General features: G+C 33.4%; 1 protein-coding gene across 11 annotated transcripts in view; it reads left to right on the forward strand.

The window, feature by feature from the left end:
- Positions 1-21795, forward strand: part of Mical (Molecule interacting with CasL) — a 102469-nt gene extending 80674 nt beyond the window's left edge. For 4 of the 11 annotated variants that reach the window (XM_065498061.1, XM_065498062.1, XM_065498059.1 and 1 more), the window contains 11 exons: positions 36-513; positions 589-704; positions 7463-7621; positions 7725-12278; positions 12583-12615; positions 18453-18927; positions 19053-19257; positions 19338-19424; positions 19487-19587; positions 20498-20718; positions 20829-21795. In XM_065498061.1, coding sequence (XP_065354133.1) covers positions 36-513; positions 589-704; positions 7463-7621; positions 7725-12278; positions 12583-12615; positions 18453-18927; positions 19053-19257; positions 19338-19424; positions 19487-19587; positions 20498-20718; positions 20829-20834 — 6435 coding nt within the window. In that variant the 3' untranslated portion in view covers positions 20835-21795. Of the gene's footprint in view, positions 1-35; positions 514-588; positions 705-895; positions 7338-7462; positions 7622-7724; positions 12279-12582; positions 12661-16740; positions 17005-17499; positions 17514-18452; positions 18928-19052; positions 19258-19337; positions 19425-19486; positions 19588-20497; positions 20719-20828 lie in introns of those variants that run through there. The other 7 variants (XM_065498070.1, XM_065498060.1, XM_065498065.1 and 4 more) reach the window with 7 other exon arrangements.
- The last annotated feature ends 1511 nt before the right edge of the window (positions 21796-23306 follow it).

Raw genomic sequence — 23306 nt, forward strand, 5'->3', positions numbered from 1 at the left:
TCGAACTTACTCATACTTCATTTATTCTTGAATAGAAACCAACACAACAACAGCAAAATGAGGCAGCTGTTATTGCCGCTTCGGTGGCCAAGACACCAGTACCTTCGCATCTGAACAGTGAATCGGGTGATGAACCTCGAACGCCCGATAAACGTGGCCCCGTCGATAATGTAGCCAAATTGGATCTTTTGGAACGTGGCCAAACTCCAGAGCGTATAGAATTCGAAAATACCGATGCCATGTCAGACGGCGAACCTTCTGAAGAACATATTATAGATGAACATGAGTGGTCTGGTCGTAATTTCTTACCAGAATCCAATAATGATTCAGAATCGGATCTTTCAAGTTCCGATGAGTCGGATTCCGATTCAGATTCGGATATGTTTGAAGAGGCCAATGATTCGCCGTTGGGTGCCCAAACTTTGCAACTGGCTAATGAGTGGATTGGCAAACAAAATTATTCAGATAGTGATGATTCTGACGATTTTTATGATTCCAGTGAGGGTATGGCCGGTATGCAATTAATTTGTTAATAAATTAAAGCCGATTTAAACAAGAAATGTTTTATTTATTTTGTTTTCTTTTTAGATGATGGCAAAGATGACACGGAGGGTGAAGAATTTGCCAAAGCTAGAGAATTACGACGTGAAGAAGTTCGTTTACCACCCTTACCTCCCAATTTACCCACAGATACTGAAACAGAGGTAAGCGTATAAAATACGTATATAATTTGTCTTCTTTTATTTAATATACCTTAAACTTTTTTCTTTAAATCATACGCACATCATTACTATAAAACCAAAAAAAAAAACATGTTTATTTATGTTAACATTTTACATACAATTATGGTGTTGGTTTCATGTACAAAATTTTCTAAATAACTAAATAAATGTAGGTCATATCAACTAGTGAAGTTCCAACTATCAATGACAAAGATGTTAATGAGAACAAAGTAAAAGAGGAGGTGGAGGTGCAGGTACCGCCTGTAAAAGAAAATAATAACAATTTGGAAGTGGATGTAAATAAAGTGCGAAAAGATTCAATTTTGTCTAATGCATCTGATCTTTCGTTCAAGTCTACTTCATCGCTAATAAACGGCAATAGGAGTATGTCGTCTGTAACTCCCACTAAAACAGATATTGAAAAATTGGAACAAAATTCTGATCGCAAATTTAGTGCTGACATTGATGCGATTAGTGAAAAATTGTACCGTTTAAATAATGTTGTTAAGATGAATAAGGATATAGAGACAATTGCCAAAGAGAATCTAATACGTAGCGATATATTAAAAAAGCTAACCATGAAGGAGAAGTGGTTGGCCGACAATAAAGTTGGAAATAACAATCCAGTTGTGGCCAAATCGAAATTTGAAGAAAAGGTTGATAATTTCTTAAAACCCTTATCAAAATTTAAAGATGATATCTTTTCACCAAAATCACAATCAAAAGATGAAAACATTAACACAACCAGCAGCTCGGATTCTTTAAAACCGAAATCGAAATTTAATGATAGTTTGACTCAACCAATTAAAGCTGATGAACAAAAGGCCACAACGACTGAGGCAGTCGCCACTAAATCTAAATTTAAAACAGAGGCTGAGAAGAATGCTGCAATTTTAGATTTATTAAAAGATTTAAAAAACAAAGAAAATCGCCCGCAACCAAAAACGGAAACAGCAACAAATAGTTTAAAAAGTCCCAAAATCAACGCCCATACAGAATCGACGGCAACACAGAAACCTACTACCAGTAGATCCAATAGTTTTAAGAGCCAATCGGCTTCCTCTAGTCCTTTAGCTAAAGCAAAAAGTTCCATTGATGCGAAAATTCCAAAATCTGACAGTAAAATGGAACTTGAAAATATTTTAAATTTCGTTAAGAAAATTGACCTCTCTAAATCGGACGGAAATGTTAAGGATAAAAGCAAAGACATGGGGCACAAGTTGTACAAAGTAGAAAATAAATTCTCGCCCAAACCTAATAAGAAAATGGTAGATAAGTTAAAGGAAATTGAAGCAAAAAGTTTTTCGGGTACTTTAGATTCTATAAAATCCCAAATGGAAACACCCACCATTAGTGCGCAAGCAGTTCCCTCCAATGTGGATCTATCGAAATATTTTCCAAACCAAAAACAAGAGAAAAACGCCTCAAATGCGTTGAACAAATCTCAGAAAACTCTTAATGAGGTAGATCTAACCAAATACTTTCCCAGTAGTCCGGTACCTCAAAGAAGGTCGTCTGTAGTCACGGTGGCTGATAAATTGAAAAAGTCCCAGACCGAAAAATCGTTGGACATTAGGGCTGGGAGCCCTTCGTCAGGTGCAAAATCACCTACACAAAAAGCAGCTCCCAAACGTCAAGCCTCTTTGGGATCAGCAAACTATAGCCTGAAAGATAATCAATTGGATGGTGCTATAGATATTGTAAAAAAGAAGCCAGCTGCCAAGGTGGTTACCACAACTGCTGTAGCCAACACCGGCAAAAAGGGCAATATAAAGATTATACGAAAAATTGTTCCAAAAGGAACAAAGGCCAAGAAAAAAGCATTATTGTCCAAAGACGATGATGATCGTATTCTAGATGAAATTTTAGAAAGTGGCAGCGAGGCTCAACGATCTCCCAGCTTGGAATATCAGCAATTATTTCAAGAGGAAAAGTCGCCTAGTGAAGATATTTCAGATAAAATAGAGCGTATCTTAGAGGAAACGGGCATAGATCTTGGCTTACCAAAGAAAACCACACCCAGTGCAAATGATAAACGAAAAAAATTGCTTAAAGCCAAATCACTTGGTGAAGGTGAAATGCTACGCAGAAGTAGTATGATTGTCGACAGCAATAAAGATTTGACAGAAACAACAAGAGAAGATGGCGATCGTCCTAGTGGTGTACAAAACATACTTAAACGTTTTGAATCATTGAGTTCTGTGTCGTCATCTGATCATGTCTTCAAACTAAGACGTATGGAATCGACAACAAGTAATTTAAATAAATCCAAAGAGTCCATAGTATCGCGAGAATCTGACAACCTAAGTGACTTGGAGAAGACGATGGAGTATTTAAAAACAGAATGGCGCAGTGAGGCCTCAAATTTTCTGCAAAAGAAAAGAAACGATTTCCATAACAAAAAGCTTACAAAGGAAATTGAAGAGGAACCTGCCGAAAAACGTCTTTACAATGAATTGCCTGTCCAATACAAGGAATCGAAATTTGCGAAATTTTTCGGTCTTAAACAAAAAAGTCCCGAGAGACGGAAATCACCAATTAAAAAGAAAAAATCACCAGAAAAGAAAAAATCACCCGAGAAAAAACCACAAAGCTCAAATGTAAATATAAACAAGCAAGTTATCTATACTTCATTGGAAGAATTGGCTTTGATAAGTGTTAGTAAGCAATCAAATACTCCAACTTCATCCAAAGTAACTTCTAAGAAAGAAGATACTAAACCTAAAGATCAAGATAACGTTCAAGTCATTAATATTCAAGAAAATGTGCCAAAGGAAGAGGTTTTGGAAAAACAAGCTACACATAGCAGCAACACCAACGAAGACACGTCCGTTAACTCGCGTCCTTTGGTAGAAGATATAAAGAATTTGCCAAAGACTGGTTGTGACAAATCACTAAGTAGTTCTCGTCGAGGTTCACAGACTAGTCTACAGTCTCGCAGATTATCTAATGCCTCGCTTACCGAAAAATTAGAACTTGCCGCTGCAGATTTGGAAAAACATGTCACTGTCGATGATTTAAATACGGATATAAATTTAAGCAAACCAATTTTAAGTGCAGATAGTTATGATACAGATTCCCTGTGCACATCCATAAGTAAAAGTCCTAGTGTTGCTCCAGTTACCGTCCAAATGAGAGGCTCTTCAGAGGATGAAAGCATAGAGAAATTATTTAGCCAATTTTCCGATGAAATGCTAGTGGACGTAGAATTTGATTCGAATGATGAACTAGTGGCCATAACACCCAGATCCCCGATTATCAAAGATGATCATTCAGATCAGGATATCTTAGACAGAGTAGAGTCTTTGGAAAGAGATGCAATTAAAGACTCGTCTTTAGAGAATGATGTTAAATCCATTGTTACTAAAATACCCACGAATACATCTACGAATGAATTTAACTTTCCCACTAGACCACAACGCAGACAAAAAAGTCTTTCATCGTCCAGTGATTCGCCAACTCCTTTGGCTCCTCAGAGAATCAAAAAGAAATTGTCAAGATTATCACCCACTAATATGCCGCCATCTATACAAGATTTTATGTTGGCTGTTGCCAGAAACGATTTGAATAACGATATCAAGAAAGATGATTCTAAAAATAATACGAAACCATTAAAGTTCCCCAGAATTATAGATGAAGACGATGTTTTATTGGATGAATCTCAAACTCCTTACAAATATTTTATACAAGATCAACCAGCAACATCTAAACGCATCGCAGAACATTCGGAAAATTCCAAACAACCTTTGGTTATTGTGACCAAATCATTGGACGATGGCTTTCAAAATATTAATAAATTACCCGAAAATGTAACAGAATTTACCAAAGTTCTAAGACCTATTTCACAAAGCAAGGAATCATTGCTGGATGATGATGTAGATAATAGTTCTGGTAACATCATTAAACCCGAGGAACCACATCAAACTGAAAATTCTATAGAGTCTCGTTCTGCTAACGCCCCCAATCTTAAGGAAGCAAAATTGAGTGTAGAAGATAATTTGGAACCTAAGCCCAATTTGAGGGAGCCTTCCGTGGAATGGAACATGGAAATGATGCCTAATAGCCCTATGCCGCCAAGACGTAAAGCACCCACTAGTACTAAATCCAATTTATCTAAACCAGGATCGATAGATAGTTTAAACAAATTAAAGAAAATGGAATCTAGTGCGATTTCTGAATTAACTAAAGCTCCCAAAGAACCAAAATCTGAAGAAATAACAAGTAAACTGGAAGGCACAAGTTTGCAAAGTGAAACAGAACAACAAAATGTTTCGAAGAACTTAATTAAAAATAAAGAAATACCATCGCCTAAGAATGCAGAATGTGTATCTCTTAGCTCCCTAAATGATAATGAACAGTTTGTTAATCTGAGAGAAAAATCTCCCACAAGTTCTATTAAGCAGCTTAATAACATTGATGCTAACACTGAGGCTTCTCAAAAACGTTTGATAGAGGAATTTGAATTAGAACGTAGGCATGCTTTAATCCAGCGTGATAAGGAATACCAAGTTATGGATAAGCCAGAACTTAAGCAATCATCTTCCGTAGATAGTTCCAAAGGTAGTTCGAAAAAATCTACACCTCTTGTAACACCCTGCAAACAAAGTCCACGGGATTCGCGACGTAGTTCAATACAAAGTTCTACAACTAATAGAGGTGGAACACCACCCATGATGAAACCGCTAGAAATACCCGGATCACCAACTTCACAAACATCTCGTCGTAGTTCATTTGCATTTATAGAATTGTTAGATAATAAACCTGTAATAGCCCCAATGCCAAAGAAATTAGACTTGCCAAAAATAGAAGATGTTCCCGAAAAGCCGGACAATCTTAATCAACCCATAGCCGATGATGTTAAGAAGAGACCTTGGCCTAAGTTGCAGGAGGAGGAAGATGAAGATGAAACTTCCAAAGAAGAAAGTGAGGGCTCAAAAAAGTTTGCCCCAGAAACAGTGGAATATGCTAATATTCCAGCACATTCCGGGCGAAACCGCGATTGGCCCGATGGTAAGACAGTGTTTAGCAAAAAAGATAACAAGTTACCGCGTTACAAGCCACGTTCAGAGACACCCGAAACAAATCGCAGTTCTTTTGATGGTGTGTCATTAGAAAAAGAAAATCCCTCATCCAAATCAATAACTGACTTACGAAAACTACAGTCACCATATAATTCCAACTATTCCTTGGCTACAAACGGCCAAACCGCTGTATCTTATTCCAGCAATGATAGCAGCGAAGCCGTTAATCGAAATAACAAATCCATCGATCATTTGCATTCAACACCCCAGAGACCCTCACGTCATCACAAGACTAGTGCAACAATCGGAGATGATGCCAGCACTCAAATGTTGTTGGAACGCAGCAAGCGGTTGCACAACCGCAAACGAGATTTTGTTAATGAGCGTGTTGTTGAACGCAATCCCTACATGAAGGAGGTCATTAATGAGGAACGGCGTAATTCAGGTCATCTTAAAAATGATTCAGATAATGATGATATAACAACATATCGCCCTCGACATTATACCACCAGTTCCGCAAACACCACCAGATTCCCTTCATCTCGTGCCTTGGGTAGAACAAACGCTTCTACATATAACTACGACTATGTACCTTCGTATGATAGTTCCTCATACAGCTCTAGGCGCTTGCCCACCGTAACTGCCTTGCCCTCAACTTACAACAACTTGTCGTCATTAAGTAGCGGAAACAATTATCATTATAAACCTTATACTTCAGCAACACTGGGACATAGTGGAGGGCGTTCATCTTACCTATCCGATTATTCTAGGCGTTCCCCTTCCCAGCTAAGAGATCGAGGTGATCTTTCGAAAGACTCTTGCGTTTTATGTTAACAACTCTCTCCAAAATCCAATTCAAACTCATTTGACTCAAATATTATTTGGAGAAAAATGAAACCAACATACCATAAATACGACCATAATAAACAACAAATCAAAAACAATTCCAATTCCAACCATTTCAATGCTTAATTGCATACAAAATTTAAGTCCTGTAACACCAATCCAGCCCAAACTACCCAAATTATATCCATCCGCTAGCCCAGCCTCTCTGCTCTTGGTGTGCAACAATGATAAATAACAATTATCAAACCTCTTTCTCTTGGTTCTTTCAACTCCCCCAATAAAAAAAAAACTCATTAAATAAAAGCGCAAGACTGAAAGAGAGAGATAGAGAGAGCGAACGATAATTCGAAATGAATTGAAATATTGAAAATGTTAAAAAATGTAACTACTCTGGGTACGATCTTAAAAGGTAAAATAACGTTTATGTGCCAAACGCTGAATATGAAATGTTTCCTTAATGTTGTTTGCTACGCTACATGGAATTAACAAATGAAAATGTAAAAAATGAATTTAGGAAGGCTGTTAAAATTTACCTCTAACCTCTGCTGTTGTGTTTTTTGTTTATATTTCTGACCATTCAAATAATTGTGTCTTCTTGTCGTTTTTATACTGCTCAATTAATTTTTCTTTTAAGTTCTTTCAAAATTTAACCCTATAATGTTGTTGTTTTAAACCTTTTTGGATCGTACCTGAAAAGGCCTTTCTTTTTAACTCAAATCTTTTTTTCGTTTCTTTTCTTCTTTATGCATGAGTTTTTAATTAAAATAATTGTTTCTTTATTTGATTTTTATTATTGTTATTAAATTCTTAATAGTGCTCTACATATTTTCTAAATGATTTCAATTTAAAATAAAATTAAACAACAAATTACAGGTGCAAAGTGAATCAGAGACCTCGTCACCTGATGAAGTTGAACTTAATTCGGCTACTGAAATTTCAACAGACTCTGAATTCGATCAAGATGAAATGATACGCGAAACACCAAAAATCTTCATTGATGATACCCATTTAAGAAAACCAACCAAAGTTCAGGTATGTACAAATAAATACAAACAATTCAAATTAAAATTATAAACAACTTTCCCTAAAACAATTCGATTTTAAATTTTCGATTTTAATTTTGTTATATATTTAGATTAAATCAGCTGTTATACCGCCATCAATGAGCCAAAAATACAATAATGTCCCCAATACCCAGCAAGCCAAAAGTAGTGGCACTTATTTAATTAAGTACCAAACTCAACCGCAGCAACCCGTAATGCCACAATTCAAACCACTAGTCCAAGTTGATCCCTCTCTTTTGACCTCAAATCGTACACCCCTACAAAATCCGCGTCCTGGAGACTATTTACTTAACAAAACGGCCAGTACCGAAGGCATAGCGTCGAAAAAGAGTTTAGAGTTAAAAAAACGTTATTTGCTTGGTGAGCAAGCTAATGGTAATAAGATACAAAAGTCTGGTTCTACTTCCGTTTTGGATTCCCGCATACGTAGCTTCCAATCAAATATTTCGGAATGTCAAAAGCTCTTAAATCCAAGCAACGATATAAGCCCTAGCATGAAAACTTTCCTAGACCGCACTAAACTGGGGGAGAAGGCGGGAAATGAATTGATGAGATCTGCCACTAATAATATTCTCAATGATCTTAAGGTGGAAATAACAATACAAAAAGCTTCATCAACTGCGTCTACAGATAACGAAAAGGAAAATGTTTTTGTAAATAGTAAAAATGAACTTAATAAATGTTTGGAATATTCTGAGACCGTTAATAACACCTTATTGGATTCTCTCAACCGGAAGTCGACCCCCACGACTCCAACAAATAATAAAAACATCATTGAGACAGTTGATTTAGTTACACCAGAAAAAGAATCGACATTGGACACGTCGGACAGCAATAAAGTTATTGATTTAACCGGTGATTCGCCAGTAAAGAGCAATAGAACTATAGTTGAAGCAGCTGTCAAACCTGATTTATCTCTCGATGTAAAACAATGTATACCCGATATTTTAGGTCACATAGAGAAGAAGGAGGAGGGCAGCAAGTCAAAGGAATGTACACCAACCCTGGAAAAGAAGCAAGAAGAGGATGAGGTTAATTTAATTGATAGCAATATGGAAAAAGTAGATGTCCCAGAGAAATTAGAAGCTATCTATGATAATGAGATGGAAGATGTACAAATTGAAGTCCCCAATATAGCTTGGAATACAAAATCTGATAATCTTAGTTCGAGTAGTAATTCTAGCTGTTCGTCGCATTCTTCTAGTTTGGAGGACATAGAACATTACATATTGGAATCAACAACTAGTCCCGAAACACACAATAGCGGCGGTCTCATGACATCTTCAGGAGGGAATCATCAAGTGCCCAGACTGGAAATACATGATACCTCCGGTACCCTAATGCAAATCGATAGTTTAATGATTATAGATGGCAAATATATAGGTGATCCAGAAGATTTAAAATTTATGGAGTTGCCCGAAGGCGTAATAGTCCCCGAAGTGCCAGCAATTAAGACGTCAGAGCTAGAAGATGAACATGAGGTGGATGTGGAACCAGTCACAGCCACACCTGAACCCGCCGAAACAACCGTTATCGAGGCGGATAAGGTTTATTTAGTTAATGAAATACAAGAAGACGCATATATGGATGAAGAAGAACCACCACCACTGCCGGAAATTGGGCCACCACTGCCAGAAAAAGGACCACCTAAAATAAAGCCTTCTAATCTTAAGTTTGATACTAAAAATGAAAACAAAATTGAGAGTCTGAAAAATCTACCGCTAATTGTGGATGCCGCTTCAAAGGACTATAAAAAGGCAGTTAAGCCCATTACTTTAAATCTTACAAGCGCACAAAAAACACCAGATACTCCAACAACCCCCAAAGGTAATTTCCTACAAACACCCACGTCTCCTTTAGTCGATATGGATAAAACTCCAACTGGTGAGTTGATCTCACGTGGTTCAGATTCTGAAACTGAACCCACAGGTACTGCACAAATTCTAACAGAGACTGAGTTATCGGACTGGACAGCAGACGATTGCATTTCTGAGAATTTCGTTGACATGGAATTTGTCCACCACTCTAATAAAACAAACTTGAAAGGTGGCAAAAAAGAGAAGCAAAGCTACAGTGGCTACACAAGAGGTCTGCCAACAAGCAATGAAGTGTTGCAGGAAGTAGCTAAAACCGCTCCAGTTGCTGAATTTGAAGGTATTCTTAAATCCATTGATATCGATGATATTGAATTTATGGACACAGGATCGGATGGTTCGGGTACCGAGCCGCTATCTGCAACCAATACAGCTTTGTTACGTAACCGTGGCTACGTCGAATTTGTGGACAACTCGCCAAAATCAAACAAAACTACAGCACAAAGTGCAGTTTTTGGTGCCACAACATCCTCTAAGGAAAGTTACAAACCCATTCAGACTAAAAGAGACGAAAAACTGGGAATTGACTACATAGAACAGGGAGCTTACATAATGCATGATGACATGAATAAAACCCCAGTAAATGAAGCCGCTAAAAATATTCCTTCCACTCTAATGACACAATCACTTACCGACTCAAGTACCATCAATGATATAGAGGATGAGAGTACTTGTGCTTTATCGTCACAAATGCAGCTAACATCAGTTGATACCACCACAACATCCAAACCAACACAACAAACAACTACTACGGAAGAAAGCGAAGCTTTGACTGTGGTCACTAGTCCGTTTGATTCTTCGTCACCTCACACACCAAATTCGAACAATATGAAAAAGGAAACCAACACAGTAATCGCCCATACCCAGGAAAAGGGTGATAGTTCAACACCCAGTAGCTCGGACAGAGCACCTAAAACGTCACAATCAACTTCTTGCACCAACTCAGCCACATCCTCCAGTAAAAATACACCTCCACGGCAATTATCTAAAGATCCCCTAATGACGTTGGGAGACAATTCGTCATTGCGTAAATCAAACGATGAGTTGTCATACGAGGAATATGTACGAGCTCTGCAGCAGAAGATTGTACAAATATCAACAACTGCCAGAGGTGATTCATTGGAGGCTCGCAAACAACGAAGGAAAAGCTCAAAAGGAGAGGCCCCCGTAGCCTTAACGAATCCTAACCAAACTGTGATAGAAACAACACCAACTACAACTACAACCACATTAAATACAACAACTAATTTAAGATTAGATAAGGATGACGAAACCAAAACGAATCCATCATTAACCACTGCATCACCAGCAAACGTCACTGAACTAACAAACGCAAACTCAAATACAAATACAACCGTGGCAGCAGTATTACCCACACAATTGAATAAAGTACCTGAAATTCCGACACTTTCTAGTAAGCTGGAGGAAATCACCAAAGAACGCACCAAACAAAAGGATCTTATTCATGACTTGGTCATGGACAAATTACAATCGAAAAAACAGTTAAATGCCGAAAAACGTTTGCACCGTAGTCGTCAGCGTACAATGGTGACAAGTAGTGGCGGCGGCTGTGGTCTCGGCGGCGGTGGCTATTCATCTGGTTCTAGTCTAAGTCCTACACCTAAATTGGCGGCAGCTAACTCTACCACTGACACGAATTGCACAAATCAGGCCCATTATCATGTTTCGACGGCAGCTGCCGAAACATCGTCATCTTCTTCCAACCGAGCTCCGGCACCGCGTCCTCTTAATATAAATTCAAGCTTTAAAGAGAACAACCCCTCTGTTCCATATGTATCAGCTTACGGCATGGAAGCTTTATCACCCACTCGAGCAAAAGCCTATAAACAACGTCCGTTTAGTGAACACTTGGAAATAGATTCTTTAAAATCACTAGAACAACGTTATAAAATCAGTAAAACACCCTCATTTTCCTATGCAACAACTAGGCAGCAGCACCCGATGGCGCAGCCCACATCATACTCTGAACTCTCTACACCAATTCCACCGCTGCGACAAAAACGAAACGGCGATAGTGTTGCAACAACACCAACAGAAACGAAAAAAGATTCAAATTTTTCGGTATCTACAGAGAACCTAAGAAGCGAAGCTAGAGCTCGTGCTCGTTTGAAATCCAATTCCGAACTGGGACTTAGTCCCGAAGAGAAAATGCAATTATTGCGCAAACGTTTACAAGTGGAACAGAGCAGCAATGTTAGCACAGATCCAGAGCCAGCAAAAGCATTACAATCTTCATATGAACGGCAATTGAGCAACAGTACACGAGAAAATAAAATGAGCACCTCAAAAAGTGTCAACGATCTGGCCTATCTAACTCAATCACAAAAACAAAATAACACCACTGTTGGTATCGCGAATAACGCTTCGAAAACATCTGACTTTACCTCAGATCCAAATCTATTAATTTCATCCACACACTCAGCAGCAGCCGCTGCGGACAACAGTAAACAATTGAAAACGAAATCCGGTCGTAGGATTAAAGATCCTGAACGCCGCAAATCATTAATACAATCATTATCAAGTTTTTTCCACAAGGGTCAACAAAATAAGGAGAATAAGCAACAAAAAGATGCCGCTGCTTCGACTAGTGATGGCAACTCTGCACAGCCAGAGCGTCCAGGCACTGGTGGTGGCAGTAGCAGCACATCGACATCACAAACAGTTTCTTCAGGTATTGATGGTGTTCTAAGTCGTTTTCGTATATCACCCAAAACCAAAGAGAAATCGAGGGTAAGTTTCATGCCAATTATTCAATTTATGTATTTTTGTTGTATGTATTTTGTAAATATTTTAATTATGTAATGTATAAATACTGGTTATGTATGTATATACAAAGTAATAGTTTTTCGTCATTGGTATTGGTTGGGTTTTCACATTATCTATACTTAAATTTATAATCTAATCCGGGTTAGGCTTATTATACTTTTTGAATTATGATTTTAAGAAATCTGTTTTTTTGAAAACATTTAACAAATTTTATGTAGATACAATGGGTTTTATGTATAACTTTTTATGTGTTTCTAAATATTTTCAGTCTTGCATTGAACTCAGGAATTTCAGTGTTGGTGTAAGCTCCATTTAATTATGTACATTAATTATATTGTTGTCGTATGTATGTATTATTGTTTTGTTTTTAAATTTGTGTGCATCATAGGCTTCAGAATTATTATTTATTATTGGATTATTAATGAATGCATTAAACGAAATTTTATATAACCTTCATTCCATGATGATACATTTTTTACCGTCTGTCTTCAGATTTTGTTCATATTAGGGACACATATACCTAATGGAGCCATTTTGAAATTTAAATTTTTCTAATTTTGAAAAACTCGCTTTAAATTTCATTGTTTTAGTTTTATTTGTTGAATTTTGTAACTTTTCAAAAATCAAAATTGGGGAATAAAACCGCAAGTTTTTCAAAATTTGAAAATTTGAAGGCCAAAAATTAACAAAATCTGAAGAATTTTAGGGTGATGTACTGTGGAATGAATGATAAATGTTTTGCATTTTAATTATAATTACTTTTTTAAGTCATTCTGCATTTTTAATTGCTTGCTTTTCATTTTTGTCTTGTATATATGAATAAAAGTGTTCTTCAATTAGAGATGATGTTTAAGTGCTACTACTAAATGTGAAATAATACAAATTTCATTTTCCTATAAGTTTTTTATTACTTTTGTAGTGTATACAATATTTATATTCATTTGCGATATATGTAGATCACAAAACCATATATTACATAGGTATGGGAATCAACGGTGCACAGTGGTTCAGAAACGTATTTTTTTGGCAATAATTCGGTATCTCGGGAACTATTAGAGATATTATTACGAAATTTCACATGATTGGAGCTGAGGTGTTTTCGAGTTGATTTGCAGTTGTTCAGCTTCCTAGGGGTAATGGGGGCCAGTACGTGGCCCCTCAAAGTTGGTCACCTCGGGTCTTAAATTTTTAAAAAAAATCGCCAAAAATCCATTTATGATCCGAATGAGCTAAAATTTAAAATATAAATAGTCCTTGAGAAGATCTACTAAAAATATGTTTACACATGTAGGTTATCTCTATTAGTTGAAGAGATATTTAGGTTTATTGATTTATTTTTTTTAATTTTGCTCGATCTTTTTTTGTTTTTTTAGTTATGGCGGGCCAACGGATGGTCGAAATTTTTTTTTTTACAAAATCAGCTATATTGGCGATAAAATTCTAAATAAAATACAAACAACTTGCTACGAGTCATGTCGTCCCTATAAAAACTTACACTCATCCAAATTTGGAACATGTAAAAAGTCCGTATTTTTTGCGTTTTTTACCAAAAAAGTGCCTATATTTTTTCTTTTGTAGAAACAAATTTTCTTCGAAACTATATAGAATTTGTATATGATCCGGAAAGAGAACTTAATGGAAAAGCGTGTAAACTAAAATTTGGCTCACTTAAACGAACATAACACTCCATAGAACTATCCAAACTTGGCCAATTTAAAAAACAAATTTTTTTGGTTTGAGTAAAAAATTTTAAAAAGGCAAAGCATCGATCCTTGAAATGGCCCCCTATTTGTATAGCCCTATATGTTTCTTAAATACTTGCAGAGTTTTTTTTACTATCACACGGTAAATAACGTCACAGTAGGCAGTTTTCTAAAAAAAAACTGAGTTTTTGGAACACATTTTCCCCGTTTCAGGAATTTCGGTATTTGAAAATAAAAAATGTCAAAAATTATAATGCCATTGATTTAAGGACATTTGGGTCTATATCAGTTCCAAATTTTGTTATGATATCTTTAACCGTTTAAATTTTACATTAATTCAAATTTATATTTTTCTTCATGGAAAATCACCATATTATCATTTTTTTTTAGTTTTTACATTTTCTAACTTTGGATGCATGTAACTTTTTATAGGGATGACATAACTGTCTCCAAGTTGTTTTTATTTTATTTAGAATTTTATCGCCAATATGGCTGACGCTGTTAAAAAAAAATTTCGACCCTCCGTTGGCCCGCCATATCTAAAAAACCAAAACAAGATCGAGCAAAATTAAAAAAAAATAAATCAATAAACCTAAATATCTCTTCAAAATATATATATAACCTACAAATCTAAGCGTATTTTTAGTAGATCTTCTCAAGTACTATTTATATTTTAAATTTCAGCTTATTCGGATCATAAATGGATTTTTGTCGATTTTTTTAAAAATTTGAGATCCGAGGTGACCAAATTTGAGGGGCCACATACTGGCCCCCATTACCCGTAGGAAGCTGAACAACTACGAATCAACTCGAAAACACCTCAGCTCCAACCATGTAAAATTTCGTAATAATATCTCCAATAGTTCCCGAGATACCGAATTATTTAAAAAAAAAGCTGTTATTGCATGCCCAATAACATGCTTGTGAAGCAAATTTTTCCTAACTTTTTTTTTGTTTTTTGTACCGGATTTGCTTAGGGGCAAAAACGGGCAGCTGAATTTTTAATAAATCGTTAGCTGAGACTTCAGGCTTTAATTCGATATAAGTCTCGGGCTAGAGGTCGTTGGAGATCAATAGGTACAATCCATAGAAGTTGGAGAAAATAAATATTTTTGGACAATTTATAGTAGTAAAAAATTTTTTTTTTTAATTTTCAAAATTTTTTTTATTTGCATATATCATTTATATCATTTATATCATTTATAACATCCAATTCTATAAAAAAAAATCATTATAGTGTCATTACAAGAATATTTTAACAGCATGAAGCGATAAAAGGTAGCATATAAATACGGTCATTTCAAACGCAGTCACTTAGGTCACCTTTGAATGTCTGTGGACAAAAAAGTAAAAAGATATAAGCCTAATATTTTTGGTACATGATAATTAGATTGTTTATTACAAAAATCAGGTAGATCAGAAGACATGAAAAAAATTAATTAATGCCGCCCTTGAACCAGTGTGCGGTGTACTACCACCCGGCAGATACAATGTTTCGGAAAGCCCCAAATAACGTATGATTTATATTGCTGAGAAATTGGCTAATGAACATTTTTAATTTTTTAAGTCATTAAAGTTAAAGGATTTTACGGAAGTTGCCAAATTGGCAACGCAGCTGCACAAACTTCGAACTTCCGACTTTTTTAAATATTTGAATAGTCGGTGAGAAAAATGCATTTCATAAAATTTTATTAAAACAAAAATTAAAATCGATATTTTGACTTTTATTGACTATTTGATTTTTCATCGAAAAATGCATTTTACTAAATTGTTTAAACAAAAAATATAATCGACTGTTTAACTTTTTAAGTTATTCAATTGTTCGTCTTATAGAACCCGAAGCTTAAGATTTTACTGTGATTATCAGGCCTGTCAAACATTTCGTTCGGAATGGTTTCAATTCCGTAGTAATTATTCCTATCGGGTTTCTTTTAGCTTTTTCAGATTTCGTTTGATTTTGCCAATTCCCAAAATAGTTTATTATTTTGAATTTCAAAATTTAATTTGAAAATGTTTTGTATATTAAAGCACAGGTAATGAAATTATTTAAAGATGTAAAAAAAAACAAATACATATGTAATTACAAACTAAACTAATGTGTTAACTAATAGTTAAACTGACAGTTTTCATACAAAAATAATTTTAAATGACAGTAATAGCTAACTAACTAATAGTTAACACATAACCAAACATCGTGTTAATGGGGGTTAGAAAACTGAATGTTTACCGTTTTAATTTTTCTAAAGATGCAAAATGTGGAATTAATTCCACTTTCGACCGGAAAAAATTTGTAACATTAATTGTACATACATATTAAAACTTTTATATCAAATAATAAAATGTGAAACGTATATTTTGAGCTTTTTTTGAAAAATAAGTATGTAATTTTCTTTTGAATTGCTTTTTTAAACTGATAGAGATAAACAATCACGTAAAAACGTTAGGGAAGAACATTTTATACAATGTAGTCTAAGTATCCTGTGTTACCTAGCTTTGACCTAATAAGTACTTGCTTATCTTCCGACTTCATTTAAACTATCATCTCATATTGGATTAACTTTTAAATACGAATACATGCATCTAATATTGTATCCTGTACTGCAACAGCTTAACAATGCTTTAAAAAACAAAAACGTGGTTAAACTTGGTTTAGAAATTTTCCTAACAATTATTTTTTTGGTTTTTATATTTTCTTCTTTTTTCCCTTTTTGCCTTCTTTGCAGAACGATTAATTTTTTGTTTAAATTTTATGAAAAATTATGTCCGTCAGTCAGTCTTATGATGAAATCCAGTCGTCTTTTAAGCATTTTTTATTGAAATATTTTTTTTTATAAAAAAAAAATCACAATGATGCCATTTTATTATTTATTATTTTTATTATAATTTTGTATTATGATTTCCTTTGTAATTGTTATTATAATTATTTTTAGTATTTTTTTTTATATGGATAAATAAATTGTAATTTTTTAATGTTGTTTTAAGGAAAATAGTATGATTTTTTTTTTATATTTTTTGTATGGTTGAGTGCAAAATTTTAAAAACCGATTCTGTAGCATGGGATTTATTAGTCAATTTATTAACATGTACATAGAATTAATATATAGAAGCGAAGGAGAGAGTAATGTCAATGAACAAAATTACTTTTTTCACACATATGGGTGACAGTGATGGGATTTTAACGTTCATATTTAGTGGCAAATGTAATTTGTTACTAAGTAGTTACAATTGATATATACACCCTTACACCCATCTTGAAGTAAACCGATCGACTCGGAACCAATTTCTGAGTCTATTAAACGATGTCCGTCCGTCTAACTGTAAACATTGTGCTCAAAGTACAGGTTGCAATTTTGAAGATATTTCGATAGTTTGGCACATTTCTTTTGGCCCAAGGACGAAGCCTATTGAAACTTTAACGAGCAAAAATCTATTAAAAATGTTGGAATCCAAATATAATGGGTACATTTTATGACAATTAATGATTTTTACATTTTCAGTCAATTATTCTATTGTTAAACAATCAAACTTTACTCAATTGAAATTGTACTTAATCTTAATTAATCGTTTTAGTTATTTAGTACTACAGTTCTTCTTAAATTTGATTTGTACTGAAGAATGTACAATTGTATTATCTCTCTCACCTTCTCTTCTTGTTGTATGTTCTATGTTATTAATATGTATATTCAAAATTTAGAAAAATTTTAAATTGAGTTTTACGAATAGAATCCACAAGTTGTGTTGTCCTGAAAATTTCGAATACATCGAATGTTTCGAAAATTTGTGGAAACAAAATAAATTGTAGGATTTTCTGATTCGGAGTTGCGTGAAAATTCGAAAAATATTACACAAAATTGTTTACTAAACTCTGTTTTTCGCCTTTGTACTCAACTCAACTATATTAATTTTAGAAAATATTTTTTGTTTTGGTTTTGGTTTAATTTTTTTGTATGTAGGTATATTGTGTTGAATCATTAGATTTATTCTGGTGATCTTTTGGAAATCCTTAGCCTTTTTTACCCTTTCACAGCTTTCAATCCCCCCCAAAAAAAAAACTTCTTTTTCTTTGTCACTCTTAAAAGCAAAAGTTTTTAAAAAAAAGCATGTCTCTCAATACTTTAATAGTTTTGAAAACGACTAAAAGAAAGTTAAATTTTTTATAATCAATTTGTTTTCTTAAATTTTTTCCATTTTTATACATGCTGCTCTGCTCCTTGGCTCGGCAATATTCAAATTCCAACAAAATTTTTTCTAAAAACAAACGAAACCAACCATAATACATTTACTACATGCCCTTAATTTTTGAACTTTTTCTAAAATCGTTAACTAAACGAACATTTCAAAAAACTACAAAATTATTCTATTTTTTTTATACAAACTAAATAATTAAAACCAACACACACACACAAAAAAAAACACACATTTTTAAACAACTCAGGATAAGGAGGATTATTTATTCAATATGGCCAATTATACTGGTGGCAGTCCAACAAGACGTTTGAGAACTTCATCGGCTTCTATGGCCATGTCATATGAATGTCATAATAATCCTGATTTTCCCAGCAGAACACAATTAACGCATACACCCTACAGTCATTCACAAATAAATAATTTGAGCAACAACAATAACAGCAACAGTCGACATCGTCATTATGAACAACACCAACAACAACAACAGCTGCAACACAAACACCAACAATCAACATCAGCACATCACAATCAAAACTTTTCACACACTCCTACCAAGAAATCATCATCCTCATCAGCCCTGGCGTTTTCATCTTCTAGTCCCCAATTGGGTGTGAATAAATCGCAATCAATGACAAATACAAATACCGCCGCAGCCGCCGCTTATGACGATCAGACACCGCCTCCCATACCGCCTTTGCCACTGAATTATCAAAGATCTGATGGTTTGTTTTCTTTTAATATTTATTTTCTTATTACATATTTGCACTTTTAACTTGGCACTTAACTTGAGTTTTTATTATTTTTTTTTGTTTTTTTTGAATAAATTTAAATTTTAATGTTTCCCTAGACGAGAGTTACGCTACCGAGACTCGCGATCAAAAGAAACAGCGTGCAATATCGAAGGCTGTTCGCCAAGCTGAACTTAAGCGATTAAGAATCGCTCAGGAAATCCAGCGTGAACAAGAAGAAATCGAAGTGCAATTAAAAGAATTGGAAACACGTGGGGTACTCATTGAAAAGGCTTTACGTGGTGAAGAACAAAATTATGATAAGTATGTTACATTTCGTTCTAATTTTATTGCAAAGATTAACTTTTATTATTGTAAATTTTTAATCTATTTCATATGTTTAGTCCGGATACGACTACTAATATTGGCAGTAGTGATGAGAAATTATTAAAAGAACTTTTGGAAATATGGCGTAATATAACACAACTTAAGTAAGTGTTACACTTTTTTAGATTTCTTGACATTTAATTGCAATTATTTATAAATTTCTTAGAAAACGCGATGAAGAGCTTGGAATACGTCAACAAGAATTACAGTTAGAACATCGACATGCTCAGCTTAAAGAAGAACTCAATTTGCGTTTGTCTTGCAACAGTAAGTTTATATTTTCAATTTCCTATCTTATTATGAAATGCAATTATGTTGCCAGTAAGAGATAAAACAAAACAACTGTTTAAAATTAAAAAGTCCCACAGAAATATTGAAATTATTTTCAAAATTGGCGGGAAAAGTTTATATATTCTGGATCCTTTTAGAAAGAGGAGTTGATATAGCCATGACCGTCTGTCCGTCTGTATGTTGAAATCAACTTTCTGTAGCACCCAGAAAACTTACATACATGAGTTAGACATCAATATATCCGCTAAAGACTCGGTTCGGTTGCTATTTAAAATCGAGAAAATCGGTCCACAAATGGCTGAGATATAAGGAAAACACCAGGACAACCACGATTTTTGAACTATTTTTGATCTATATCTGGATTATTAAGTCATTATTATAGACAATATGGATATCAATAATTGATATCTCAAAGTCCTTTGCAAAGGGTCAAAATCTGGAAAATTATTTTTTAACCCGAATTTTTTTTACCAACAAAATTTGTTTACCACAAATTTTTTGTTCACTTATAAATTTAAAAAAAAATTTAAATTTTTTCAAAATTTTTCAAAAATAAAAATTTTTTTTTTCAAGATTTTTTTTTAAATTTATAAGTGAACAAAAAATTTGTGGTTTTTTTTACCTTAAAATATTTGTATTTTAAAGTATAATTTGGCAAAAATAGTTTTTTTTTTTACATTTCAATTAATTTTTTGGAGTAAATTTTTAATTCAGTTTTGAATAAGCGATCAATGTTTATTAAATTAAATAAATCAACAATAAGGTACATTTATGTAGTTTGGTGTAATCTATCTGTATCAATAAAACAAAACGCTTTTGAACTTTTAGTTACCTAAGGCCTTTTGTATTTTTGTTTAATTATATTTTTGTTTTTTAATAATTTCAGAACTAGATAAAAGTTCTGCAGATGTGGCAGCCGAGGGTGCCATTTTAAATGAAATGCTAGAAATTGTAGCCAAACGTGCCGCTTTGCGACCATCAGCATCTAATCACGACTTGGCTGGCACCTCCGACCTATTAAAAGTTGGAGATAAAACAGCTGCTTCAACTAGCAAATTGCAATTGAGTTCGACTCGTGGACAATCAAATGATAATGATGAATCAAATGTAAGTATTTTATTTAAACAAAAACAATAACACTTTGTTAAGGATTATATTATTGTGTAAGTTTTTTTGTTTTTAATAATCTTTATTTTTTTTTTTTTGATTATTTCCAGATTTGAAATCGTAATATATTTTGGAAAATACTCGCCATAGAAATTTTCATGGAAATTTTTAAATTATTCAACTAAATTCCAAACTATTTACTAAATAATTATAAAGCAATGATGGAAGAAGTTAAATATGGGCCAGACAAGCAAAAAGAAAATAAAAACTTAAAAAGAAAATCATTAAAATGAAAGCCTTCTTAAAATGCCTCATCGAAATCAATTAGTAAACTAACTTGATACAATTTTAATATACATTATTATAGTAATAATAATAATCGATTTTAAAAACAATATTAATTTTTCAAGAAATAATTCAAAAAATTATAAAATTATTATTAAAAAAACAAAAAGATAATATTACTATTAGCTTCTGACTCTCAATTTCTCTCTATTTAGAAAGCGTTATGCCAAATATAAAATGAAAACTTTTGGATTTATTCTTTAAAAACAAAAAACAAAAAAACAAATAAAGTGAAATAATTTTAATTTGAAATCTTTATAATTTAGTTTTTCACAAATTGTATGTATTAATTAATTGTACTGTTTAAAAAAACACCATGTGTATTTTGTACTTTTGCATGACCATTATTCGTTCATTAAGATGATAATCACTGTTTTTCTTTCTCAACTTAAATGTAATTTTAAATGCAAATGATTGTGCTATTTTTTTATTTTATTTTAATTTTTTTATTATTGTTTAATCGATGTCTGTGTATGTTTTATTTTGTAATTATATATTTTATTTATATGTATATGTGTATACATTTACATTTTAAGTGTTTTAATTGATTAAATCTGTTTTATGTACTATTTTTTTATCAATGTTTTGTATAATGTTTGGTATGTAATTGCTGGGGTTCTAATTGCAATAAAATACCTAAAAATATAAAGCCTGTCCCCACATGTATTACCTTCAAAAAAAAAACAAAACATCTAATTTATTTAAATGTATCTGTATAAAATTGAAAACGAATTTATTGGTATTTTTTTATTTTAGTTTTTTTTCTTTTAGTTTAATTATATTTTATTGAAAACAGTCAATAAATATAAATAATGTAGTGAAAACAATAAAAAAATTCTTATTTTAATTTAATTAAGAGTAATGTAAGTAAATAAGCTGGGCGTGTTTTTCTCGAAGTGTATGATTAGAAATGGTACGCCCTAAAGTATGCTTGTTTATTATTATACATTTAAATTAGCGCCATCTGTGATTATAGATTTTTTAAAGTGCAAACATGAAATTCGATGAAAATTCAAGAACTGCATAATACATCAGCCTAAAAGTATGCCAACACAAAGTTTTCTTGTCTTAACACTTACAGCCCCGTTGGCTGACATCAGCAAACCCATTTTTATACCCTTCACCTTCCACAATATAATTTTCCGACCCTATAAAGTATATATATTCTGGATCTTTATAGGTAGCGGAGTCGATTAAGCCATGTCCGCCTGTCTGTCTGTTGAAATCAACTTTCCGAAGCCCCCAAATAACTTACATACACGATTCATATATCAATATTTCCGGAATTCTTTCGGCTCGGTTGCTATTTAAAATCGAGAAAATCGGTCCACAAATGGCTGAATAATATAGGCAATATGGATATCTATTGATAGATATTTCAAAGACCTTTGCGACGACGTATATAAGACCATAGTAAGTTGAACCAACAATGGGTCAAAATCGGAAAAAATATTTATTAACCCGAATTATTTTTTCACCAAATTTTTTTTTGGCTAAAAATTAAAAATCCAAAAAAATTTTTAAATTTAAAAAACAATTCGGAAAAAAAATGTTACAAATTAAATAACTGTAAAAAAAAATTTTGTTTACATAAAATATTTATAATTTTTATTTTGAAGTATTATTTCGCGAAGGGTATATAAGATCCGGCAGAGCCGAATATAGATCTCTTACTTGTTCGTAGCTAGATTTGAACGGTCTTCAAACCGATCAGTCCCATAAGAAATGCCCGGTGTGTGCATAAGCCAGATGTCAGAGTATAAAGTTGAACATATTGTACAGATCTGGCAGCACTTTATTATCTCTAGTTTTTTATAACGTTAACTCCATTTAAAAAAAAGTTACAAACGCAACAACGCGTTAACTCCATTAAAAAAAGAACAACTTCAGTAAGTAACAAAACTTTTTTTCAGTAAGGTACAGGTTTGTGGGTGGTGTTGTGTTGGAATTACTTTTTGCAGTAGGAGCTATGAATTGAAGAAGGCTTTAATATATAAATAGAAAGAAGCTACACTAAAACGAAGTGATCGAAAAAATTAAAAGTACTTCCCTACTCTAAGAACTCCAACAAAACAGAATTGCTACATGAGAACCCCTGATTTCTTCGTTCACCTTTGTATCACTGTGTTATTAAAATATAAATGTTTGTTTTCCATACTTGAGTTTGTTAAAGCTAAGGTTATATTTAATGTAATATCTATCAACTTACACTAACCGAGCCATATTAATTCAAACAAACGAAC

This window comes from Calliphora vicina, chromosome 1, assembly GCF_958450345.1.
Source record: "Calliphora vicina chromosome 1, idCalVici1.1, whole genome shotgun sequence".
Classification (NCBI taxonomy): domain Eukaryota; kingdom Metazoa; phylum Arthropoda; class Insecta; order Diptera; family Calliphoridae; genus Calliphora; species Calliphora vicina.